At 35.3% G+C, this 24,103-nt stretch overlaps 1 protein-coding gene across 8 annotated transcripts in view; it reads right to left on the bottom strand.

The window, feature by feature from the left end:
• Positions 1–23,732, bottom strand: part of LOC121320946 (dachshund homolog 1-like) — a 159,948-nt gene extending 136,216 nt beyond the window's left edge. For 2 of the 8 annotated variants that reach the window (XM_041259769.1, XM_041259770.1), the window contains exon 1: positions 22,928–23,731. In XM_041259769.1, the coding sequence (XP_041115703.1) occupies positions 22,928–23,466 (539 nt within the window). In that variant the 5' untranslated portion in view covers positions 23,467–23,731. Of the gene's footprint in view, positions 1–22,927 lie in introns of all 8 variants that reach the window. The other 6 variants (XM_041259773.1, XM_041259771.1, XM_041259774.1 and 3 more) reach the window with 5 other exon arrangements.
• Positions 23,733–24,103: the final 371 nt, after the last annotated feature.

The following is a 24,103-nucleotide window of genomic DNA, read 5'->3' as shown; positions in this document are numbered from 1 at the left end:
AAAGCTTGCAAAAACACAGGCGTCTTAAGAGCAGCATACAAATTAGCTTCAAATGTGAATGTATACTGAGGGCTTTGTAGAAGAACAGCAGTATTCAAATCATATGACAGTCTTACCAACACTGTTATTACATTCACTTGGCTTTTTAATGGAAATGCCAAATCAATTAATAATCAGATTGTTATTTCAAGGGCTGATTGTATTTAAAATATATTTGTGCCTTTGTTTGATTAATATTATAACTCTCCGCTGGTTCTAATAAATGTAATGTTCACTTGCAACAATCACTTTTGGAATGCTATTAGCATTATATTTGAGCAAGGTTTAAAGTGCACTCCACCACTTGAAATAACATTAGTTATTATTACAGTGGGATTTTTTTTTAGTTCTATATGTTAGCTTTAAAGGAGCCTCTTTTGTTTCACTGCACTGTTAATTACAGTATAGTCTGGTTCCAAACGGTCTTGTGTACATGCAGTATTTGGTGTTCTTTTTCTTTCACAGTAAATATGCTGTGCCAGTATACTCGTTAGGATCAACAACACAGCCAATCAATCGATCAATATACACAAACAAAAGGCCACTGGTAGAGTCAACAATGTAGCCCTAAGCCTAGCATCTTGAAAACTGTAAAGAACTAAGAGGTAAGTGCCAGTCAGTCACAAACAACTATGCTTGTCATTATAACAACCTGACATCGTTGCTACGCAGTTAATGACTGCAAATGAACTTGGCAGTATGGGCTTCACAGTCTGTTATGACAGTTTACATGTGTTACAGCAACAAGCAGACAGTCATTCTTTAACATCAGCTGTGTCCTTGACAGGGAGGAAGGGGCGGTTTAGTACACAGCTGAGGTTCTGCTCTCCCAAATTCATATGCTGTACATTAAAAAAAACACATTGCACTGTTCAAAACGACTCCAGACTTTCTTTGATAAAAATGACTCCCTGCTATTAAAAGCAAAATGTATCACAGGATAGCACAAATTGGGTAACTCTGCTGATTTAATGTCAACCTATCACTGAATTCTGTTTGATTCAGACTTCAGTGATATGTGTTGAATGACTATGAACTCTGAAGCTCCTCAGTAGAGTACATCTTCTCTATGCATCTTGACTGTTTTACAGGAAGACTTAATTAAACAAGAAAATGACGCTCAACCTCTCACCTGTATTGTTAAGGCCTTCTCTGGGTCTGGTTAAAGACAGGTAGTGTAAGTGAACTGTGGTAACAAGGTCCATCACTAAACTCATCACACTCAATACTCACTGCAAAAAACACTCTTACAAAATAGTTATGGTTTAAAGCTTGAAGCTACAAAAGTCAGGAAATGCCATACCACCCATAGCTGCATCCAGGTTAGCATAGATACAGATGTGATGGGCAGGGTAGCCATTCCTATTTTACATAGGGGAAATCTTAAAGTTTTTAACCCCTTGTATCTTTTAAAATGCTGATCATGTTGCATACTGAGCCTTTTACAGATTTAAAGAGACAATGTCAAAAATGGTTTATGTTTCAAAGGACGCTCTGCCTCCTGCCATTGCCAGGGTATGAATGGTTGAAAATTGAAGTTCAACAAGGAAACAAAATTGAAACCATAACTATCATATACCAGTTCTCATACCCTACAAATAGGCACATGCATTTAAAGGGGGGGGGGGGGGGGGGGGGGGGGGGAAAAAAACAACACAACATAATCAATGTGCTGCTCCTCTAGTAATTAAAAGTCCATATTACTACTTGCGTTTTACAGGCATATTAGACATTTTAAATATTAGCTGCCGAATGAGCAATACAAAGCACCCGAATGGGACAAAAGAGCAGGGAGCAATAGAGCGAAAACACTTTCATGAATAACACACACACAACCATGGCAAATAAGAGTTAAAGCAGAAAAGAAGAGGAGATGCAGGATTTTACGTGAGGGAATAGGGACATGTACCTCCTGTTCCATACGATAATAATATCTCACCCAGGTGTCCTTGCTTTCTTTCAGCTGCCTGGGGCCCTTCGAAGCTAAAAGAGGCTGAGTTCCAATGCTCTTTTATGCCACTCCTCCATATATGTAGTTTGTATATCAATTATGTATTTATTGAATTACTTCTCGCTTTAAAGGAACCCACATAAAACCTAATTATAAGCCCTGTAAAAACAGTGTCTCCATTAGAGGTGGCCTGTCAAGCAATTCTTGTTATTTTCATAATGGCCTTGATAAAGACCCACAAAAGTGTGCCTATATTACTGTAAATGGGACATCACTTGTGCCACCAATAGAGCAAAAAGACAATCATATCTGCTGTAACACCTAAAAGCATATAGGTTGTGTGTTGTGGTAAGTCTTCTAGAAGCTAGAGAAGTGATTATCGGATCTGTGGATTGTGTTTCTCCTTGCTAACACCTATTTTGTATTTGGTTTTATTATTGTTAATGTATTCATTACGAGTGAACAATTAAGACTGCAGGCTCATTTACCAGTGTGTCATTGGCAAGATGTTCTGCAGCCCTATCGGTTCTTGATTAGAAAAATCAATCATGGACTGATGTGACATTCTCCTCTGATTTACATTTAAAAATACATACTGAAATATATAGGTACTCTTCTTAATTTACTATCATAATGTAGATGTTCAGTCTATCCTTTTTTAATAAGGATTGCAGAAGGGGTTTGGACACAGTTTACAAATTGGCGGAGCAGGCCAATTAGAAACAAGGCAGCACATTCTGAAAAGAAGATGCAGGTCAGTACTTCAGTATTGTTATTCTTTTGTAGTTAAAAATGAGAACAACAATACTGTAACCACTATTTAGAAGATAAACCCTAAATGCTGGGGAATTGGTCAAACTTTTAATTATGTTTTAGGCTGAATAAGGCTTTGCTTTTTGGGACTGAATAATAATAATAATAATAATAATAATAATAATAATAATAATAATAATAATAATAATAATAATAATAATAATAATAATGTCCTTGTCCTCTCATCTACTGGCTTTGGAAATCAAAGTCTCCTGCATTTAGAATGGAGCTTGAGAATTCAGTAAATACTGGTGTTTTTAATGCAGGTTATAATTATAATAAATATTGCTCATACTGTTTTGGAATTCTTTGACACATTTATTTCAGATCTGCATTGGGGCAACTTATCTTCATATTCAACTAAAGTGGTTTAAAAAAGCAGAAACCAAAACCACAAAACTACAGTTACTTGAAGAATTCCAAATTTCATTAGGCCTGTTATTTAAATGTACTCTTCTAAACTGCCAGTAATCTGTGTATTTTGTTCTACCCAGAGGGCTACATTGAGAGTAATTGTTTTCTCTGTGCACTCTCTGCCATTGTTGAACAGAGACAGCCTGCTTGTGATTAGCATGTGGAAAAAGTTTATAAGGAATATTAGTTACCTACTGTTGCAACTATATGCAAATGTATCAAGTGACGGCAGAGGGACCAAATACAAAGAGCATCTTGTCACACTTTGAAAGACGTTTTCTAATTAGTTTAATCATTTTCTTGTTTGGATACATTATACAAAATGACACTTGTGTCCACAAAAGAAAAAAAGAAAAAAGCAAGTTAAACAACCCCTATCACCTGCTGTCATTTACCTTGATAATACAGTATGAACTAAGCTTGGTTGGCCTACTATACAGTAGCATAATGCACAGACTAAGGATTTAATTAAACCTGCTCACAATTGCTCCACTATTAAGATAAGAAAGAATAAAACAATGTAATACAACCTTATAAAGTAATACTTCTGTTGTACTTATGTAAGGTGTTGGTGTCACATTCAGCACATACTGCTGACATTCCTGTTAAACAAAATGTATCCAACTTTGCCAGTATGTATTGATTAAACTCTAAGAAATTACATGGTTGCTTGAATTATTTTAAGTAGCTTGTTTTATTTGTATTTTTTTCTTTATGTACAGAAAACTAGAGAGTGAATTGTGTTTGTAAACAGTACTGCTGCTAAGCAGTGCTTATGTCTCTGTATATTTCATACAGCTTGTTATTCTTACCTGCAGATGGTTTAGGAAGTGTTGGCAAGGAGCTATCAGCAGGGGTTACAGTACCAGATTGCATATACAATCTGAAGGTTACAATACTAGCAGCTACAGTGTCTTCTGCTACCGAGGCATCACCAGTTCTCAAGGAGGCTGGTTGGACATTTTGTCACCCATCCATCTGGGAGACTGTAAAAAACGAAATCATAAGCTCTGCAGAAATGCTAAAACTAAGTTAGTAAAAGGTTTAACTGACAGCACCTTATCAACCTCCATCTGGGTCTGTTGATGACCTATTTAATGTTCTCTGATGAGTTTTCTTTTCAGTTACACAATGCTTCTAAAGTATGTGCGTAACATTCCGAAGATTACAGTAGTCAGGCGGCACATTGCCTATTTTCTTTTGTATCGTTCCATTTGAACCCTTAGACTGCTGGTACTGGATGAAATAAATACTGGAAGGCTGTTTGTTTGTTTTTTTTTTTTTAACTGCCTTTTTATATTTAATTTGTAAATTAGTATTTACCCTGGGGTCTATTGAGACAATGTAAATAGCTGCTACTGAATATCTAGGCCCTTGGCAGCGAACATACGTTGCACAATAAGTCTGTTAATAGAAAAAAAAAAAAAAAAATTTTGAGCACCTTTCAAACAAGCTTTAAGGATAATGCATTATCAGCAAAATTCTTACAGTTTAAGTATTAACTTAATGAATGTTTTAGTAAGTTCAGAATAGGTAGCACATGCCTATTGTAGTGCAATTCAGTTTGTATACGTATTTATTAACTTGATATTCCTTCTAGACAGAGCGTAGCAGTAAACAAAACCTGTAACCTACAGTAGACAGGTACAGAATGATCACTATTGTTACAGTTATTTAAAAAAAATAAACATTTTTCATTTGCCCACATCTAATCCATTTGCAAACACAAGGTACACCTGTCTTCTTTTTTTTTTGTTTTTTGTTCTACCTTCAACAAACCTATTCCACCACTGGAAAGCAGCTGGTCTATGGAACTGTTTACAGTGAGCCATCTAACTGACAGCTGGCAGAGGGAACTCAAACAGCTGCACCCCCACACAAGTGGAAAGAAAGAAAAGCAAACATAGTCTCAATACCCTCAGGGTTGTCAGCTCACATCCTACAACCTGCATCGCTTTTAGCCTGGCAAAGAGAGAACAACTGTGGAAGTCTAAAGAAATGACAATCTCTCAGCAGCACAGCCAGGGTTTTTTAAGACCGCATTTCAAGGATCCTCCCGCCCCCACACATTAGTAACATCCGTGTTTGAAGATGCAAGGAAAGACAGGAATGGGCCAGCCTGGCCCTTCCAAACTGGAAGAGATACCCGCTGCCTGTATTTAACTAGGTTCTCAAAAGGTAAAAATGAGATGCCATTCACTATACTAGGAAACTATTTGTAAACATGTTATGACTGCCATCCTATTTATTTTACATAGATGTTATATAATACAGTTTACAATGTTATTGCATTACATTAGCATTGCTAGTATTAAACAGTACTTTTTATTAATGTTATATTAGCCCTCTATTTTAACATCACTTTACTGTAATACTGATAAATCCTTGTATGCATTAGAAAACATGAAAGCAGGACAGATTACCAGATAAAATGACAAGCAGGCAGGTAACTAAGACAGATACAGAGACATAAAGATGACAGTGGATATTTAGGTAGCACTGAAATACAGCAGATCACTTCCAGAACGATCCAGCTTCTACCCAGTATTTTAGACTGGTCTGGTGGTATGACCAATATCATGAAATCAGTCATTTGTTCAGGTAAGTCTTTGAACCACAAATTTTGCACTGCTCCCTACACCACCAGATGGAAAGACAGGTTGCTCTTCACACATCACAGTACAAATAATTGTATTAAGCACTTTAATGAATTTGATAAATAAATATGCAAATGTCACAACTCCTTATCACCCTGAATTGAAGCTTCCGAGAATGGAAGTATCATGAAACAGCCCTTAGGGATGAATGATGGAGTAAAGCATGGAACTGCTTCTCTATTAGCATAATAACGATAATGCGGTTCACTGATAACATTAAACTACATAAAGCACTTTTTGAGAGAGCACTAGTCTCCCTTTATAAAGGGTTTCAGACATATTAGGAAGGCTTTTGTGACCTAAAGTTTAATAAGTGTTGGTTGTTTTCTGATAAGCCAATACATAATGATTTAATGCAACTTTCTTTCTTTGGATAATTGCAATGGTTACAGAAGAAGTGATAGAAAGCAGCCTGCAAACCTAAATTAACATCCCACACATTCAAAATAATAACACAGAATAGGCCTAAATGTTTTACTGGGATCAGGAGTTGGTCTGGTTAAATGACTTTACTAAGAAAATGTATAAGATAGAGGACAGACATCTGCTTCAGGTTGATTGCAGTTTCTCTCTTGCTGCTCTAACTTGCTGTGGTGCAGCCTCCTCCGAATCTCAGTTAATTTAACCCCATACCCATACACCCACCCATCCACTAAACTGGACAACAGGAATCAACTCTTACAAAGAACTGCCATTCCTAGGGCTGGTTATACTTTACATCCATACATCTATACACTCACACAATCTTACACAGATTTCAAGCACCACCCAAAAGAATCAACTAGCGTGAACATGACTGTCTTCCAAATTCTAAACTAGAAATCACCTCTTGAAATTAATCACGGTAAGTCTATTTTTTAATTGCACTATTGTACTTTATATATACTTTATATACACTTTATATACACTTTATATATATATATATATATATATATATATATATATTATATGTGTATATATATATATATAGTGTATATGAATCCAGATTGGGTTTTCCTACAGGGGTTATGTTTTGTACACCCTTATTAACATTACTACATACAATAAAAATGCAAATCAGGTTCACATTTAAGGAAGGCAGAAATACCATGACGTTTAGTACAAGTGTAAAAATGCCTTCAGTTCACATTTAGGAAGGCAGAAATAACATTGCCACTGTTCAGATAAAAAAATGTGATGCTAACTTTTATATATATATATTATATATATATATATATATATATATATATATATATATATATATATACGTGTGTGTGTGTGTGTGTGTGTGTGTGTATATATGGCTGCAGAAATATACATATATTGGACAGAATCAACATATCACCAATGAGATTTTAATCATATTTTTATTGTCAAAAGCTGTGTCAGTTTATTCTAGTGTTTATTTGTTCTAGTAAAATGCATTTTATTTTACTTTTATAGATACAGAGCAGCTTTTGTATCTGTAACAATGAATTAATAACTAATGGAAAGTTAATCAGTGCCTCCTCTGAAAGTAACACAGGGCATGCTGTACATGTTTGTTATTTAAAGCACCAGCACCCAAAGCCCACGCATTCTTTAAAGCACATCAAGAAGTATACTAAAAAGTCATTTAATGGTGCACCTGACAAACGGAAATAAAATAAGATGCAGCTCCAATTGCCACTTCATAGATCAAAAGGGGGGAAAACAACTCCCTTCCCACAACAAAGACAGGAAACCCAACATAGATTTGTACTTTTTCTCATTTACCTTTGGAGACTATAACCGAGAACAAATACTGCCTGGAGCTGGCAGACACCTGCAATGTATTTGCTTTCCCTCGACATTAAAGTCCTTTGCAGAAATCAGAATTTAATAAATCACCCCCGAGTCTGACAGAGTTTATCTCAAGGGGTCGCTTCAACTCCAGAGTAACTCGCAGACAGACAAAGCAGGGCAGATACGGTGTGAAATGAAATACAGTTAGCAGAGTGAAACAAAGGAGTGAATGTGTCATACTGAGCCTTCTACTGCACAAACGCTCTCGAGCCTTTGAAGTACAGCAAAGGCAGGGCTGAGACATTTATTACAGTCACATTAAATCTCTGCCACGCATATTCCAGCCTCTGAGAGGGAACAGTTCTGTTCCGTGTGTACTTTGCACTGATTTTAGTCGTTTTTTGTATTTTTTTGTTTTGTTTTTTGTAATAGTATGTATTCTGTATACTAATAAAAATGTTTAAATAAATATTTAGACACGAAAAACAAGCAAATAACAGTATATCAGAGTAAATTGTGTTCTCAACATGACTTTGTTTATAGCCTTCTGAACCAGTTTTATAAGCATATTGAAACAGAAAAAAATATGTTTGTTATTTTCCAAAAATAAACTCTAGAGCCTTTCTAATTAGCTTTTTTTAACTTCCTGAAACATTGATAAATACCAACCTAAAAGTGATTAACGCCTAAGAGTACTTGCACTGGATTAAGCCATTGTAATCATTCAAAAGTATAAGTCAGGGCAGGTCTGGCACACTGGCATTCTCTGTAATCTGTACCTCATCAGGAATAGTGCACGTACATTTTCAGAAATGCAGCCGGGACTGGGTGTTCAATAGGCTAATGCTGTACTTTGCTCCTCTCTTTTATTAGATTACAATAATAAACCAGCCTGGCTGTCTTCATGGTGGGAACACGGTGACCCTGGGGTGATGTATAATCTTGTGAAACTCTGTCCACGCTGCTGACCAGACTCTCTTTAAGCCCAGCTATCTGTTTCTTCAACTGATGTCTTCCTGCTGTGACAACACTGTTGGATAGCTGTCAGCACACAAGCACTGCCCCAGCTCTGCAATCTCTCCACAAGCATTTCTCAAGTTATTCTTATTAAACACAATTCAGGGGGCTGCTGTTTCAAAACAGCTCTGAACCTTTCTCATTAGCCTCTCCCCCACACCAAAGGGGAGAAAAGATTGGCTGATACATTACAACAAAACAAACAAATAATCTCACACCCCAGTCTAGTTTAAAAAGACCCATCAAACTGTTGATTTAAATTATTATTATTATTATTATTATTATTATTATTATTATTATTATTATTATTATTATTATTATTATTATTAAGAATAAGAATAATATTTTGATTTAAATCAACATTTTCTTAACTTTTTTTTTTCTTTTTGGCTCTTGCTTCTAATCATAACTTTAAACATTTGAAAGTATCAAAAATAACATTTTATATCCCCAAACAGAAAAAAGGTACATTTCAGCCAAGACTGCAGCCTATACAAAATTAAAAATCATTAAAAGAGATTTAACAAATACTTTCTGGCTTTTCGCACAACATGTAACTTTGTCACACTGGTGCCCTTTCACCTGTAATCATAATACTAGCAGTTTGACTATCTATTTTCTGAAGCCCGATTCACATGAAACTAAAAATCACCACTATGCCTCAGAACTGTTAACGACATTGGTGAAATTTAGTTCTGTGCGGATCTATTTCTTTTTATCTTTTCTCAGTGGCATCGGGACCTCCTGAAAATGTCAAACTCACGCATCGTCTAGCAGTCCTTAAAAAAGAAGGTACGGTGAAATGGCAAGGAGCCCAGTCGATACATTGCGTTCTTCCTCAATCTTGCTCCAGTTATTTGTATTTCCATTGTTTGCAAGTCATGCATAAAAGCACCTCCTCTGACCACAACATCGCATTTCATTTGGAATTTACTGGCTTTCCTTGATTAAATCTAGGAGGTTACTAGACAGCCTCTGTTTTTGACCAACTCTTTTGACATTTGATCTTTAGTCCAGTGCAAATCATGCTTAAGCGGTCCCTGCTTGTAATTGTTTGGCAGCAGTATTAGGATCTTATTTAGACGTCTTAGTGTTAAAATACTACTAACATATATGTGCAGCCTCTCTAAACGTATATACCACAGCCTGAAATAAAATTAGAAGGTTATGTGGAATGTAACTGCTGGAAAATAAAGCAACACAGCTGCAAAAATAGCTTTCGTGGCACGACAGTTTAAAGAGTGCTGATGAATATGGGTCATACTTTCTCTTCTCTGAACATGTTTGCGTGTCTAACAATACACAGTATACAACGTAATTATAATGCAAGCTGTAAAATGCGATACTTGTGGCTAAGGCTGTGTTTTCCACTTCCACTTCCTATGATTAATCCACATGCTGCAGTATCCTTACAATAAAGTATTACCAGTTTGTGTTTGATCCAAGTAATCAGATCTCTGTGCTAGTTAAGATTCCACATGTTCCTGGTCTGATTTTTAAAAAGGACATCCTAAAACCACAAAGCATTGTGTTTGATGGCTTTATCTTTAACTGTGATTCATTAATGACTCTAAAGTACGGTTCAGGATATGTAACATTTTCCAATAACAAACAGCAGCATACCTTTTTATAACACTGCTATTGTGTGGCTATTGTGTTTCAAAGGGATTTTACTGTGAAATTACTAACAGGATGGGTGGCATAATCAATGGAAATATTAGTTACTGGGCTGATCTGATGGAAATATTACTTACTGGTCTGATCCGATAAAAATATTAGTTATAACTTATTGCTTAATTGTGATCTGAGGAGATGAAAGTTCACGGTCAAGGTTTATGGTAGTATTTGCGTGCAATATATATATATTAATATTACTTATAGATATATTATATATAATATATATATATATATAATATATATATATATACATATACATACATACATACATATATATGTGTGTGTGTGTAGTTATGGTTATATTATAAGTGTAAAATCTTGGATTTGTATTTGAAAAGTCACATGTGCTGCTTCTGCTCTGAGTTTGACTGAATCACTTGTTACAAATTTCAAAATATAACTTTAGACGACAGTTGGTTGCTTTTAAATTCCTTGGTCGCCTTGCTGTAAATCATACTCCTCTGGTATTCAAACTGACATGGATGAAAATCGCACACATTCTGATGCTGATTCATATTCTGAACATATTTCTGTGTGCCATTATTTACAAAAGTATGTTAATGTATCCTGTTAAAAGTATTGTGTTTTATGGAGTCAGCACATGCATGCAGGTAAAGCCCAGCATTGCCTATTTCACATAAAACAGTCAGTGGTTCGCACTTAATCCTGTTTTGCATTCCTGGCTATCAGGGACGATGGTAATGGTGTAGGTTCAGATCATGCCCATATAGCATTGTCTATGAGCTGCCTTGAGAAACCAAAAGGAGTAGATACTAAGACCCTCCCCTTTTATACATAAAAAGGTGGTGCTTAGCTTCAACAGAAATCTATACAGTATGTTGGTCTTAATGTGTACTGAGCAGAACATTTAATCCTTACACTGCTTTCTGCAAGCCATATTTTCCCCATTTAATAGCAACCAAGGGGGGTGTAACACGCAGAAGCTACACTTAACACCTTGTACTGAGACAAAAATGTTTTTGATATGCTCCTGTCATTTAATCATCCCATTTTCTACTGAGCTGTACAGAACAATTTTGCAGGGTATTAACTTGCAGCTAAACCGTGCTTGAATCATCTGTGGTTCCCACTCACTTAGGAGCCCCAAGAGACAGTGTGAATTTCTTCCAACTGTAATGAGCTTCACTAAGCAGAATAAAAAGTGAATAGAAAGGTAATATTAAAAATGTATGAATCATGAAATATAAGCTAATGTTAAAGAGCTCATGCACTCCCAACTCGCTGGTACAGTAAGTTTAAGATATGGCTCACCGGCAGCAATTGTAAAAAATCTGCTTTATGAAAAGTGATCCTGCAAGTAAGTGCGAGTGCCTAGCATGAAAACATGTGGCAGTAATAGTGAAAGAGTACCTTTCTGGACTAACATGAGTGATTCATTGTGAACATGCAATACCATGGCTAGGGCACAAAAATACAACTGTATTTCATCAAGACAAATACTACATTCTGTGATAATGTAAAAATTCAGTTCTAAACCCTAAACTCTCACTGAATGTAAGAATCCAATGAAAACCCTCAATGCAGTTTGATTTTACAACCTCCTTGTAAATTATCCCATCAAGTCTGATGCGTTAAGATCTTCTTACATACTGAATTTTCTCTTTTTCTACCTACTACCTACTAAGAAAAATGTTCTTAGGAAAGGCTATTGTAAAAAAAAAAAAAAAAAGGTAATTCTGCCCAATGAAAATCATTTTTAGTTCCATTATTAAGAATTAGGTCATCTTCTCATAATTGTCAATCATGCAATAAATCTCTGTGTGCCACAAATGAATACTGCATCAGGAATGAAACAAAGCTTGTTATCACGCAATGTCAGCTTAACTTAATTCACTTTCCTTTTCAGGAAAGCCATTTCACATGCAGAGTTTGGGAATGGCACAAGATACATCACCCTACTAAATGATAGCCTCAGAATATAGTGACTGTGAACATCCCCTTTAAACCCACGTAGCTTATTTCACAGAGAACACACTTCACACTCTATTTACTGTACCGGACTGAAATCTCCCAGGGAATAGGGTTGGAAGAGTGGATTTACGTTGAAACAATGAGTATTGCGCTAAGGGAATATGGAACAAATGTGTATTTGTTGCATTTTTACTGGTCTTACTGTAGCATTTAGTTAATACTGTATATTATTCCCTCAATATAAAAACAAGCAGTGTGGAAGCACCGGATAGGGTTACAGTCATTTGTAACCAAATATACTGCTTTAAAACCTAAAAGAACAATTATGTCTTCCAGGTCAAATAAAGTTCAATTTAGTTCTCTCGGCAGAAAGCAAAATCATGAACTGCATTGACAGCAGTCTGTGTGAGTAAGCAGCCCCCTAACCTGTGAAAATTCCCCTTTTCACAAATGTAATTTTGTTTTATTTTCAGCATTTGTAATCCTGTGTGGCTAGGTGGGATGAAACACACAAATGTGTTTTACTGCTCTATTTGTGCTGTATGCACACAGAAATGTAACCCCGACTCCTGTAGATCTAGCTTGGGATCATAACATCTCTCTTGCCTTACCCTACAAAACAGATTTGAGGCACCAACAATAACTCTTTTTGATACCAATTTCCTGGCAGTGGAAAGGTTATCTTTTTGTGTGAGATTTTAATTTCCAAAACAAGCTCAGGTAAGATTAAGGAGAAAAAAGTTGTACTGTATAAACAACCACTGGGCGAGTGAAGAAGAGTTGATTAACAAACTAAATACTACAGCTGTTTTTTTTTTTGTCGTTGTTGTTTTGTTTTGTTTTTTTACACAGGAGATTGGACAGTGCATGTATTTGGTTTACATTAACAGTAATTGCACTGCAGCATATGTTTTATATGGTTTTTTTGTTTGTTTTTTGTATTTTTCTGATGATCCCTGTTTAATTGCAGGTTCTCTGCAGTGACCAGAGGATGCACTGGTAGTTTTTGTGCCTAATTTGGAGACATCTCTCAACAAAGGTTGAATGTATAACATATCTAACTTTTAGGTAAGGGCTGCAATGGTCCATAAATCTACTCCAAAACTGTGTCCCCTTGGTAGCTGTATTTAATAAGGTGGGAGAAAAAAGACCAGGATTAACATTTGAACACAAAGTGGTGACTAGACACGAAATAGGAGTTAATGTAGAAAAGACTAGCGGTATCAATAACTAGAGCTATTTAAAGCACACTGTAGCAAGCCTCAGACGCTCCATGCTCTCCAGCAAGTGGAGGGTAGTGTATGGACAATTTGAATGTGCCTTTCAATTTGTATTATCAACTGCAATTGTCAATGGTGATGGGGGCAGCATGAAAGGCTATTTGGGCATTGTCATATGACCTTAAAAGTAGCATGTGTTTGGATTGACTTTGATATAGCTTTCAATAAATATATCCACACTTCTGTATGGTATGTTATGATTACTGGCAGGTGTTTTTTAAATGAATGAGAACATACTTGCCCCTATGAGAAACATAAGTCTAGTTTAAAGAGAATTCTCTGCCCGATTAAGTGTTAGTATTCACGATTAATTCTATCATCACAAAAGAGTGTAGAGATACAGTGTTTTCAAAGTTCAGTCTTTCTGCCAATAAGAATTCACTACTCTGAATTACTGGAATTTTTCAATTGACTCACCTTATCAGGAAACTGCTTTGATACAGAAAACACTACAGGTGACCAAGAAGTTACATGTTAAATCTTTCTATAAATAAATGGAAACATGATAAGTTTTATATACAGTGTTTTGTGTTGCTGCTTCACCAATACCTATAATGAAAGACATTTGGTTCTCTGTACTGCTAACATATGATTAATTGATATAAATGAGTCTACATTTTGTATTTCAACTGCATTGTACTTCAATATTTATTTTAAGGACTTTGCTGCAGTCTAAACGTTTATTACTTTATGGAGCCTCTAACAAAGCTAATAAAGATTAGCTAAAAACAATCTGAAGTCAAAAGGCATTACTTCTAAAAGAAAAGGGCTTTGTAAATTCCCTATATGTGATGTATATATATATAAAGATGAATGAATTATCTTATAAACTGCAAATCTCTTATTTGAAAGGTGGGCATAATAGACAGTAGAAAGTTTTTTAATGTTTTGTGGTTTTATGCTTCAACTACTTTTCATCCAATGAACTAGACCCCGAGGAGGGATCCAATGTTTCCATTAGTATATAAAAAAGTATAGAGTATGTATCAAGTTTCACTTGCAGTAAAGATGTTCATCTGGTGAGAAATGCTGCAATTATAACTACCTGTACAATCATTTCTCATTATTAGTAATGAAAAGCCTATTAACAAAGTTCAATGTATATTTGAAGTTTAAGAAAAACAAACTGAAATATACTCTGGTTTGTTTTATATTGTACAACAGACAGGTATAAAATGGACATAGATCAAAAATAATGTCAATACAGTTTTATTTGCTTGGTAACAACAGACAATGATGACATACATGATAATATAATATTTTTAAAAATAATTTAAAACATAAAATAACATCTTAATGTCTATTTCACTACAATATTGAAGTACAGTACTTCCAGTGTGTACACCAAGAATCACAGCACAGGATTTCTTTTCACAGTTGCTTGCCTGTAATGGACAGTACAAGCTTCCTATTCCCTCATTAGTGATGTATGTTGGTGTATTGTGACCGCTGTTTGAAAGGATTCCCTGTTTGTGTGGCAAGGAACAATAAACACATCATATATCATAAAGAAATTAATTGCTGTGCTATGCAATATCACCACTTTAATTGCATCCCATTAAGAAGTGTCTTTTAAACTACTGTACATCTTAACTACAATACATGAGCACACTAAATTCTTTGCTGGACTGCTCTACTGAATTCCACAAGGAACTGTTGCTCAGTATACCAGGACATTGCACTGACTAAGCAATGCCACAGGTAGTAATAACAGCCCGAGCCAGGCTTCTGCAGTGAGCCTTCCCACTCACTGACATACGGATTTTGGACCAGTTCTCTAAGCACTGTTGGAATAGTTGACAGTAGTGCCTGTCCAGAGCAAGACAGTCAGACAAAAGCTGAAACACTGCAATCCATCATCTCACAGATGGGGAGCAGGAGCCAGTTGAGTTTGGGAGGAATGACTTCCCGCTGCTAACAATGGCTAAAACACTGACAGCTCAACAGCATTCTTCCTCGTACTCACCCCTGACACTACCTCTCACTACCTGGAGACACTGGACACGGAGAGAGAGTGTCTCTACCTATGAAGCTGGTGTCTCTACCTATGAAGCTGGTATTCATGACAGTATCTCAAGTTACTGCCCAAACTGTACTACAATCATCACAGCAAACAGCCTCAGTTTCACACAGTGCAGCTTAACTGACATGTGATTTATAGGTAAGAACATGTGGGAGAACCGATAGCTCAGAAGCAGAGAAATAAGTTAATGGTGTTTATGAAAAATAATGACTGCTTGTAAGGGTGAATATCAATAGGCTTCCATTCATAATCTTTTGTAAAGTATTAAAAAAGGGGAATTTTTGTCTGGCATTAAATAAGAACATACACTTTATTCATAGAAATGATGTAACATAATATTATGGTAACTATTATTTAGATAATATCATTATGTTTACATTTTAGCAAATTAAAATGTAATAGTCCTTATTAAAAAATGAAAAAAAGCCTGATTAAGATATTGAAAGAACCTCAAGAACCAAGAACTTTTTGTCTTCTTTTACATATATATATATATATATATATATATATATATATATATATATATATATATATATATATATATATATATATATATATATATATATACAGCGGATTCAATAAGAATCAAGCAAGCGTAATTTAACTCCAGATATAACAATAAATTAGACAGGGAACAAATACATATTTAAGGATCCCAGCCTTGTCATTTCCAATGTTCTGCTCTTTGGACATGCTTGTATTCCAATTCTAGAACATCTATTTGGAATATCAATCCTAATTAGACAATCTGGGGCTGCAATGGATGGAAGCTGGGTCATTTGCATAATTTAATCATAAATACTCAGTGATACACATTTCCAAATGCATTTGTACAATTATCTTTCCATCCTCGGGGCAATGGTATTAATATGATTAGACAATATTTCTGGGGGAAAAAAAACAGGCAAGTGTGCACTCTTTATAACTGCAGCTTTGGGCGGTATGAAAAATTAATTAATTTCCGAAGAAAATCAATTTCTCTACGTGACCACATTAGACAGTGCCAAGTGAAGACTCAGACTCTGTTCTCAATCAGGAAATCTCATCTGCTTCTTCTAACTTCTGTCAGTAGCATTTAACATCCTCATACCAGCTCCAGTGTCTTTGAACAGAGCCCCTGAATATGCTACAGAATGAAGAGGTTCTTTCCAGAGTGATAATAAACAGACTACACCTGCATAAAGACACCAGTCGTTGAAGGAAAAATATAAGGCTATTGTGATGTTATTTGATTTGATTGTTCTTGTCCTAATGGGGCTTATTCTGAATTTTAAAGTAAGTACTGAAACATTTGAGAAATATGGAAGTATCATGGGTACGCTTTGTTGAATGTCCTTCATCCAACCTATACGAACATGCAAATGAGCTTGAGCAGTTTTTAGCACAACAGCCATATTAAGCATGCAAGTGTCATCTTTTCAGGGAATGACGCAAACCTGATTTTAAAAGTATCAAAATACAAACAATGAACGAGTAGTTTCCTAAACTTCAATAATTTAAAATCATAAAATGAAGTACAATCAGTTTAAATAAGCCTGTCTTTTACATTAAAATAGTATATAACCAATATTATATCAGGAATTTAAAATATACAATGCTTGAAAGGAAATGACAACAGTGTGTCTTGCTGAATATGGACTCAATGTTTACAGTGTTGAGTAAAGAAAATCAGTTAAAATGTCCCCAAAATGATGTGTTATTAAAAAATAGTAAGCCACATTTATGACATATGTGGTGCATACTGTAGTGCTCAGAACCCAGGTGGCTAATCCCATTCGAAAACATTAATGGTTTGAATGTTAATTAGTGTAAAAATCACATTTACGGTTCAAATTAATCTTCTTTTTCCCCAATCAACATGAAATACTATAAATTATGAGATGCAAATGTGCAATGTTCATTTAATTTGCGTGAAGGTGCTTGAATGAATTTTTGATTTTAACAAGCCTCATTTTCATGTGTTTGTTTCTCTTTCATCCTAATCAGGCATCTGTCACTCTGTTTTTTGAAGTTATTATCACATTGATTCCCTCTTCGATGTGGTTGCTGGGTGATCGGTATCTTAGCACCCACTTCGACCTGGAAAGATTTGAATCTGATCCAGATATTCCCCTAGAGTACCTGAAAACACAGTCATCTCTTGTAGTAAACAAACTGCTTCTGGAAGTAGGGCAAAAGTAACGAGAAAAAAAGTTGATTAGCTAAATCATTAGACTTATCCATATTATGACCTTCTCTAATTTTCAAATACAAATGATACTATCTCTTTTTTAAGAGAAAATGTAATTATTTTTTCTAAATGTTTATTAATGTTCATTTATCATTATAATCCTTTACAATTGGCATTGTAGGTCAAAAGCCCATATAATTTATAACATTACCATTAAATTTTATTATGGCAATTATTTTAAGATATTAAACCTTTGAATACTGTATTGTAAAATACAACGAATAATACTAATAACAGATTATTATTATTATTTGATTTATTTAACTGAGTGACATGCGCTGGCAATGCATATTTTATAATATAAACAAATACAGAATATTGAATAAGGATAGTTATTTAATGCACCAAGCAATTTATAAAATGAACCTTTCAAATTATAGAGATGCATTGCATATTGTTTTACTGAATTAACCCTATAAACATTGCAGACAATCTGATTTTAAAAAAATTCTAATGCAGGAATTCTCAGAAAGGTTTTATCTCTGAAATGCTGGGGTGATCAGCTAGCTAGTGCAACAGTATTTTTACCTCTACATTAGCAAACTGATAAGACTTGACAATGACTCCAGTGAGACCACAGTGATATTACAGTAATAATCTCTTGTGTTTTAATAACCTTTTATCAAAGTTCAAGTGTTGCAATTCTCTACTGGCTCTCTGTCCCACAAGTAGAAAACGAAAAGGAAAACAAGTCGCTGTGGTGCTGCTGTTCATAGGGCAGTGTCATAACTTCTTTGAAAGGGAGGGGATTACTGCCATGTATCTGTTACACCCGACACAAGACGTACATTAATCTCATCAAAGTACCCCTCAGAAACTGGAGAAGACACTGAATTCCTTTCTTTCACAGCACAACATCCTATCTTACAAGCATGCATTACAAAGTGTCTCCTCAGGAACAATTAGAATCCTGCAAAAATAGCAAAAACAGCAAATACAGTGCAAACATAACAATCAGTGACCCAGACAGTCATGCACTGTACAGTATTATTCAAATCAAACAAAAACAGCAGCTTTGCACATCTTTACTGCGACTATTAGGACTAGTAATAATAATAATAATAATAATAATAATAATAATAATAATAATAATAATAATAATAATATAAAATAATACTAATAAAGTATTTAATTAAACACTAAAAATCACTTATCAAAAACATAGCAAGCAGCCCAAAGTCCAAAATGCCATAAATACAATGTATGCCTTAAGTGTTGTGTATTTTTGTACCCATCTCATAACAAGAAATACATACATACTGTTTTCAAGTGAAGATGTATTTGTGCATGATTTTGTGGACATGTGCATTTTCAGAATGATGTAATAGGTTTACAAATAGGCTGAGGCGATTGTGAAAGTGATTGATTTCAATCTAACACAAACAGGTGCTTTCAAAGACAATTACAGCCCTCTATGTATAGCAGTAATGCCCATACACTTCACTATCATTAAGCTAACACGTAACACTGCATTAACCCTCTAATCCCATCACAGGCCCACCTTATTCAAGTCTTGGAAACTACAACACACATTACTCTAAAACAGACCTATGCTAGCTATGCTACTTAATGCAGTTAATGTGAAGCAACATTTGTTTTTATAATCAATATTCTATTTAAATACATATGTTAATGCTCAATTCCTATAGTATTTTCTGTATAATTATTGTCACACAAATGTATGCTACTTGTTGCTAAAAGTAATCAAAGTTATTGAAATAATATTTCAAAGATCTTGTCAGTATTACCTGCAGTCAGTTAATTTAAAAAAAAGCTTTTCCAGGAACTTTTTTTAGCTGACAGTAATTTATCACATGTACTGTTTTGCAGTCAATTCATAATACCTGAAATAATTTTTCTTTAAAGTCCTTACTTGTTTGGTGTTTGCTTTGATTTCTTGTCTGAGCTGCTTTTAAGACAAACCTAATGGAACAGTAGCATGAAAAAAATGTCCCTGAATTATATTCACATTGAAGATAAATGTTATCTTAATCGGCACATTTCCCACTGTAGCACACTGAACAACTCACTGGTTATTTTATAAATCACAATTACAGTTTTGCAAAATAAATTGTACTAATAATGTGCAATTTGGAATACAACCAGAATTAAATAGTAATATTGTGCACATGCGATTCCAATAACAGACATCCACGGTCCCATTTCTATCAAACATAAAAAATAAAACAATGTTTTTAATAGTCATACATGTTGCACATTTTGCTCAACAGCATGACAGTACCTTCCAGAAATTAACCTACAAATATAAGCTGATGTTGCAAAAGAAACCAAAGTATTTGTTTTATTAAAGGATGAAGTGATTCTTCTATGAGAGAAGCTGAAGCATAATGTGTATCACTCTGAACACCACTACAATTTCTAATAAATAACAAAGGCCATTCTTAACAGTCACTGAATGTTGATCCATCCCAGGGTGAGGTCATAGCTTCCAAGATTTCTACTATGGATATTCAGCTTATGTATCAAAATGCAAACCATGATTAAATGGGAATGTTGATTCACCTTCAGAATGAGATCACAGTTTTGATGATGTCTACCTCAAATCCCTAGCTAAGAATGTCATCAACAAGGTGTTATCAAAAATGGAAAAATAAATAAATAAAATAAAGCAGTGACAAGCACTCGGTACTTCATACACTTACACAGAGTTCTGCATCTGCTCCTTCACAGGTACCCCTGTTTTACAGCAGTGATAAGAAAATAGATATTCTTACAAATAATAAAGCAAATGCCTTGAACAAGTATTTAAAGTGTATTAGGATATTCGCCAGACCAAAAAAGATAACATGTTTTTTTTTTTTTTATTACATACATATATTTGTGTCCAAAAGAATTATATTAAATAATGTACTATATAACTTTACTTTTAGTGGTAACCTATATCTGAATATAAAATCAAAGACTATGATTAGTAAATAGAAAATGTGTTCCTGCGGGACCAATGAAATTGCGATTATTGGCGATGTTGTAAATGTATATTTTGCTACAACACGTCATTTGATTTAGTTTTGTTTTTAAAAATGATTGCAGATAAATAAGCTAACGCAAGTAATGCCAAAAGCTAGGTAAGCTGATAGTCAATTCACAAGACCACAAGAGTAAATAAAACACAGAACTGTTAAAAGTTAAAAAAAAATGAAAACATTTTGCAGTAAACACAACTTGTATAATTCTCCATACAAGGTTAAAGCAGTGAGTGGCTGTGATACATTTATCGATTGATCAGAATGTACCTTTAGTTATAAATAATAATCGTTTAAAAAAATCATAGTTGATGCTAGTAAAAGACCACTGACGCACTGTGTTACAATATACCAATACAGTAGTGAAGGACGACAACAAGGAACAGTGTCCTTTTCATGACAGATCTACATAAAAAATCTATGCGCATGTACATGTATATACAGGCAGCTACAATGTAGGCCTATACACTATTTATTTATGTATGTTTTCAACGTTTTTCCTTAATCGCGATACGTCTCCCTTTACTTAAACGTGTATAAAAACAATTACACAAAACGTGCAGTCGGGTGCCGTTAACTGTCGACCAGTCCTGGTTTGAGTTGGTCTGCATCTGAATGCTCTATGACAATGGATAAAGGTGTCATTTTGATTGGAGAAATAAGTTAACCCTCATCACGATTAAAACAAACATGTTTAGAAATGCAAATTATGTTAACAATTATCTGCAACATTTAAAATAAACGTTTGAGCATGACAGTCTAGCAACCAAGAAATTAAAAAATACTATCTACTAAAACAAAACTGAAAAAAAAAACCGCAATATGAATATGATATAGCCAATGTAAAAAGTTATTAATGAAACGATAGAATAGAACTTTCAAACAAGATGCGTCATTGTAGCACAAGCAAATACGGAAACATTTACAGCCACCAAAAACATACAATAAGTCACACTGACAGGTTCAAGTAAAACTAAGCATTCAAAATAAGGAAGCACAATGTTAACTAACTGCTTAAATACATTGTACAAGACAAACAGAACAAAAAAGCAATACCGCTCCCTCAATGTACAGCACTGCTAGTTACCATGACACTGTAACGTGTTTTACGTGCAGTTTTGGAGAATCTGCTATTTGACTGCCTGATACTCTGACTGCTAGTAATGTATACACTGCCTCAGCGACAAGCTTTCGAAAATGCATGCAAGATCGTCTAATACCGTGTGGTTGAAATACCACACTTAAAGAAACTTAATTCAGAAAGCACTGCACACAGCACACTGTATTACAATATTAAACAGCGAACACAACATTTTCTCACACTTTGAAACACGCTCGATACATTTATTTATCAGATAATACAAACATGTCGGTAAGTCCTTCCCGTGAACCGCAGCGGATCTGCACTGTTCTGCTCGACAGCAACGCGGTCAGCACCCCGTGTATATTGCTCTGCTTTTACCTTTAACCGATCGAAAAGCTTATCACCTTCCTTTGAAGCTACTGAATACTATTCCAGCTAAGCCACCATCTGCCGTCCCGTCTGGCAAAGAAAATATGTTCCTGAAAATTATAAGGTGTTTCAATCAATTTATAGGTCCCCTTTTTTTTTACACCGATTCACTTGTCTTGCTTTTGGAGCAAATATCATAATAAATGTGTCTTGGTAACAAAAGTTTATAACTAAAAAAGTACATTAATATAGCATCAGCAGGCTATAGGTAAGAGAGCCAATGTGATCTTTCTCCCAAAATGCTTTCTGTATAATACACTTGAATTACAATATACTGTGCTGCTCTGAAGCCATTCATATTAATACTGTTTCAATTGAACGGCGCTTTAAACATTGCATTTGCTCTGTTACATCCAATTGCTTTCCGCCGAGTTTTCTGACTACACTAAGTTTTATTAAGCGTTTTTTTAACATCATGTAGAAGTTTTTGAAAACAAGTTCTGGTCCCACTTCATGCTTTGGTCACAGAATATTCACGACTTCACTTTTTTATTTCGTGTGAAAAAAAAAAGAATGTATCGTCATGTCAAATTAAGCTAATCTGTACGTGTCACTTCCGAGTTGGTCAAAGTGATGATGAATGAACCGGTTTCTTTACTTTTTTTTAATTCATTTATTTAATGAACTTCGTGGCTTTTGTGTTGTTTCACTTACCTGGCATTGGTGCAGTCATTGTAAAGGGTCTCGAAGTCCTTTCTGGAGATCAGTTTGCAGCGGTTCACTCCTGGCTGGATGGCCCCGAGTCCCCTCAGGATCCGAACTTGCTCCACATTACACACCACCGGCGTGATCTCCAGCCTCTTCAGCTTGGTGTACACGGTGTGCAGCCCCCCGACCAAGTGCTTCAAAAACAGATCAAAAGCCTGAGGAAGGCAGATCAGTTCACAGCTTTCTACTGTGAAGGAAGCGACCTTAGCTCCCCTCAAATCCACCATTTTACACTCATTATTCTGCGGAGTATTCTCAACGGGAGACGGAGTCGAGTACACCGGCTTGCTCGGCAGGCTGCCGACGGGGATGCCGGGGCTGCTGCTGGTGTTAATCGGCTCCGATCGAAAGAGGTTCTGTCCAGAAGGAGCGACCGAAGGAGAAGGAGAAGAGGTCGTTGAGGGCGAAGAGGTGGCTGAAGTAGTTGAAATCGGAGGTTGAGGGACAAGCGGGGTCGGGGGGATCAAAGCAGCCGGTACTGCCATGGTCACCTATGTAAATAAGTTTAAGGTATACAGCCAGTATAGAAGTGTCCCGAAAAAAAATCGAAACAAAAAGTCCAGCGGGATGAGTTCTTCTATATATTTTGTTTTGTTTTCTAGTTTAAAGGAGGAGGTGTAAAGGAAGGGGTTTGCAGGATCTATGCTGGCTCTCTACAGTAGTACATTGATCAAAGATTGAGAGAGAATGACAGGGAGAAAATGAGCTGAAAAGTGCAGCTTGCTCTGTGGACGGGTTGTTGTTGTCACAAGGTACAGGAGGAGGAGCTGGGGGAACGTGAGATAGCAGCCTTCAAAACATGCACAGCACGCACTTAGCGTGAATACTTTACAAAGCAACATAAATTAGTGGGAAACAAAAGTGGCATTCAAAGAATAGCAGGGTGGCGTGTTTTTTTTTTTTTTTTTTTTTTTTTTTTTTTTAACTATTGTCTTTTACATACAACGATACATAATGCAAGGCTAATGGTGGTAAGGAGCAGAGGTTTCAGAGTTAAACGTTTATGTCCACGTGTTAAGGCTTTGTTCTTGTTTTGTTTATTAATAATATCTGTAGAAATCCAATTGTGTCTACTTAGGACATCTGCATATGCGTTCTATTGGCTTAATTCAATAAACACAT

Source organism: Polyodon spathula, chromosome 9 (genome assembly GCF_017654505.1).
Source record: "Polyodon spathula isolate WHYD16114869_AA chromosome 9, ASM1765450v1, whole genome shotgun sequence".
In the NCBI taxonomy this organism is placed as follows: domain Eukaryota; kingdom Metazoa; phylum Chordata; class Actinopteri; order Acipenseriformes; family Polyodontidae; genus Polyodon; species Polyodon spathula.
The sequence above is the reverse complement of the archived record's forward strand: the minus strand, read 5'-3'. Positions and strand labels throughout refer to the sequence as shown.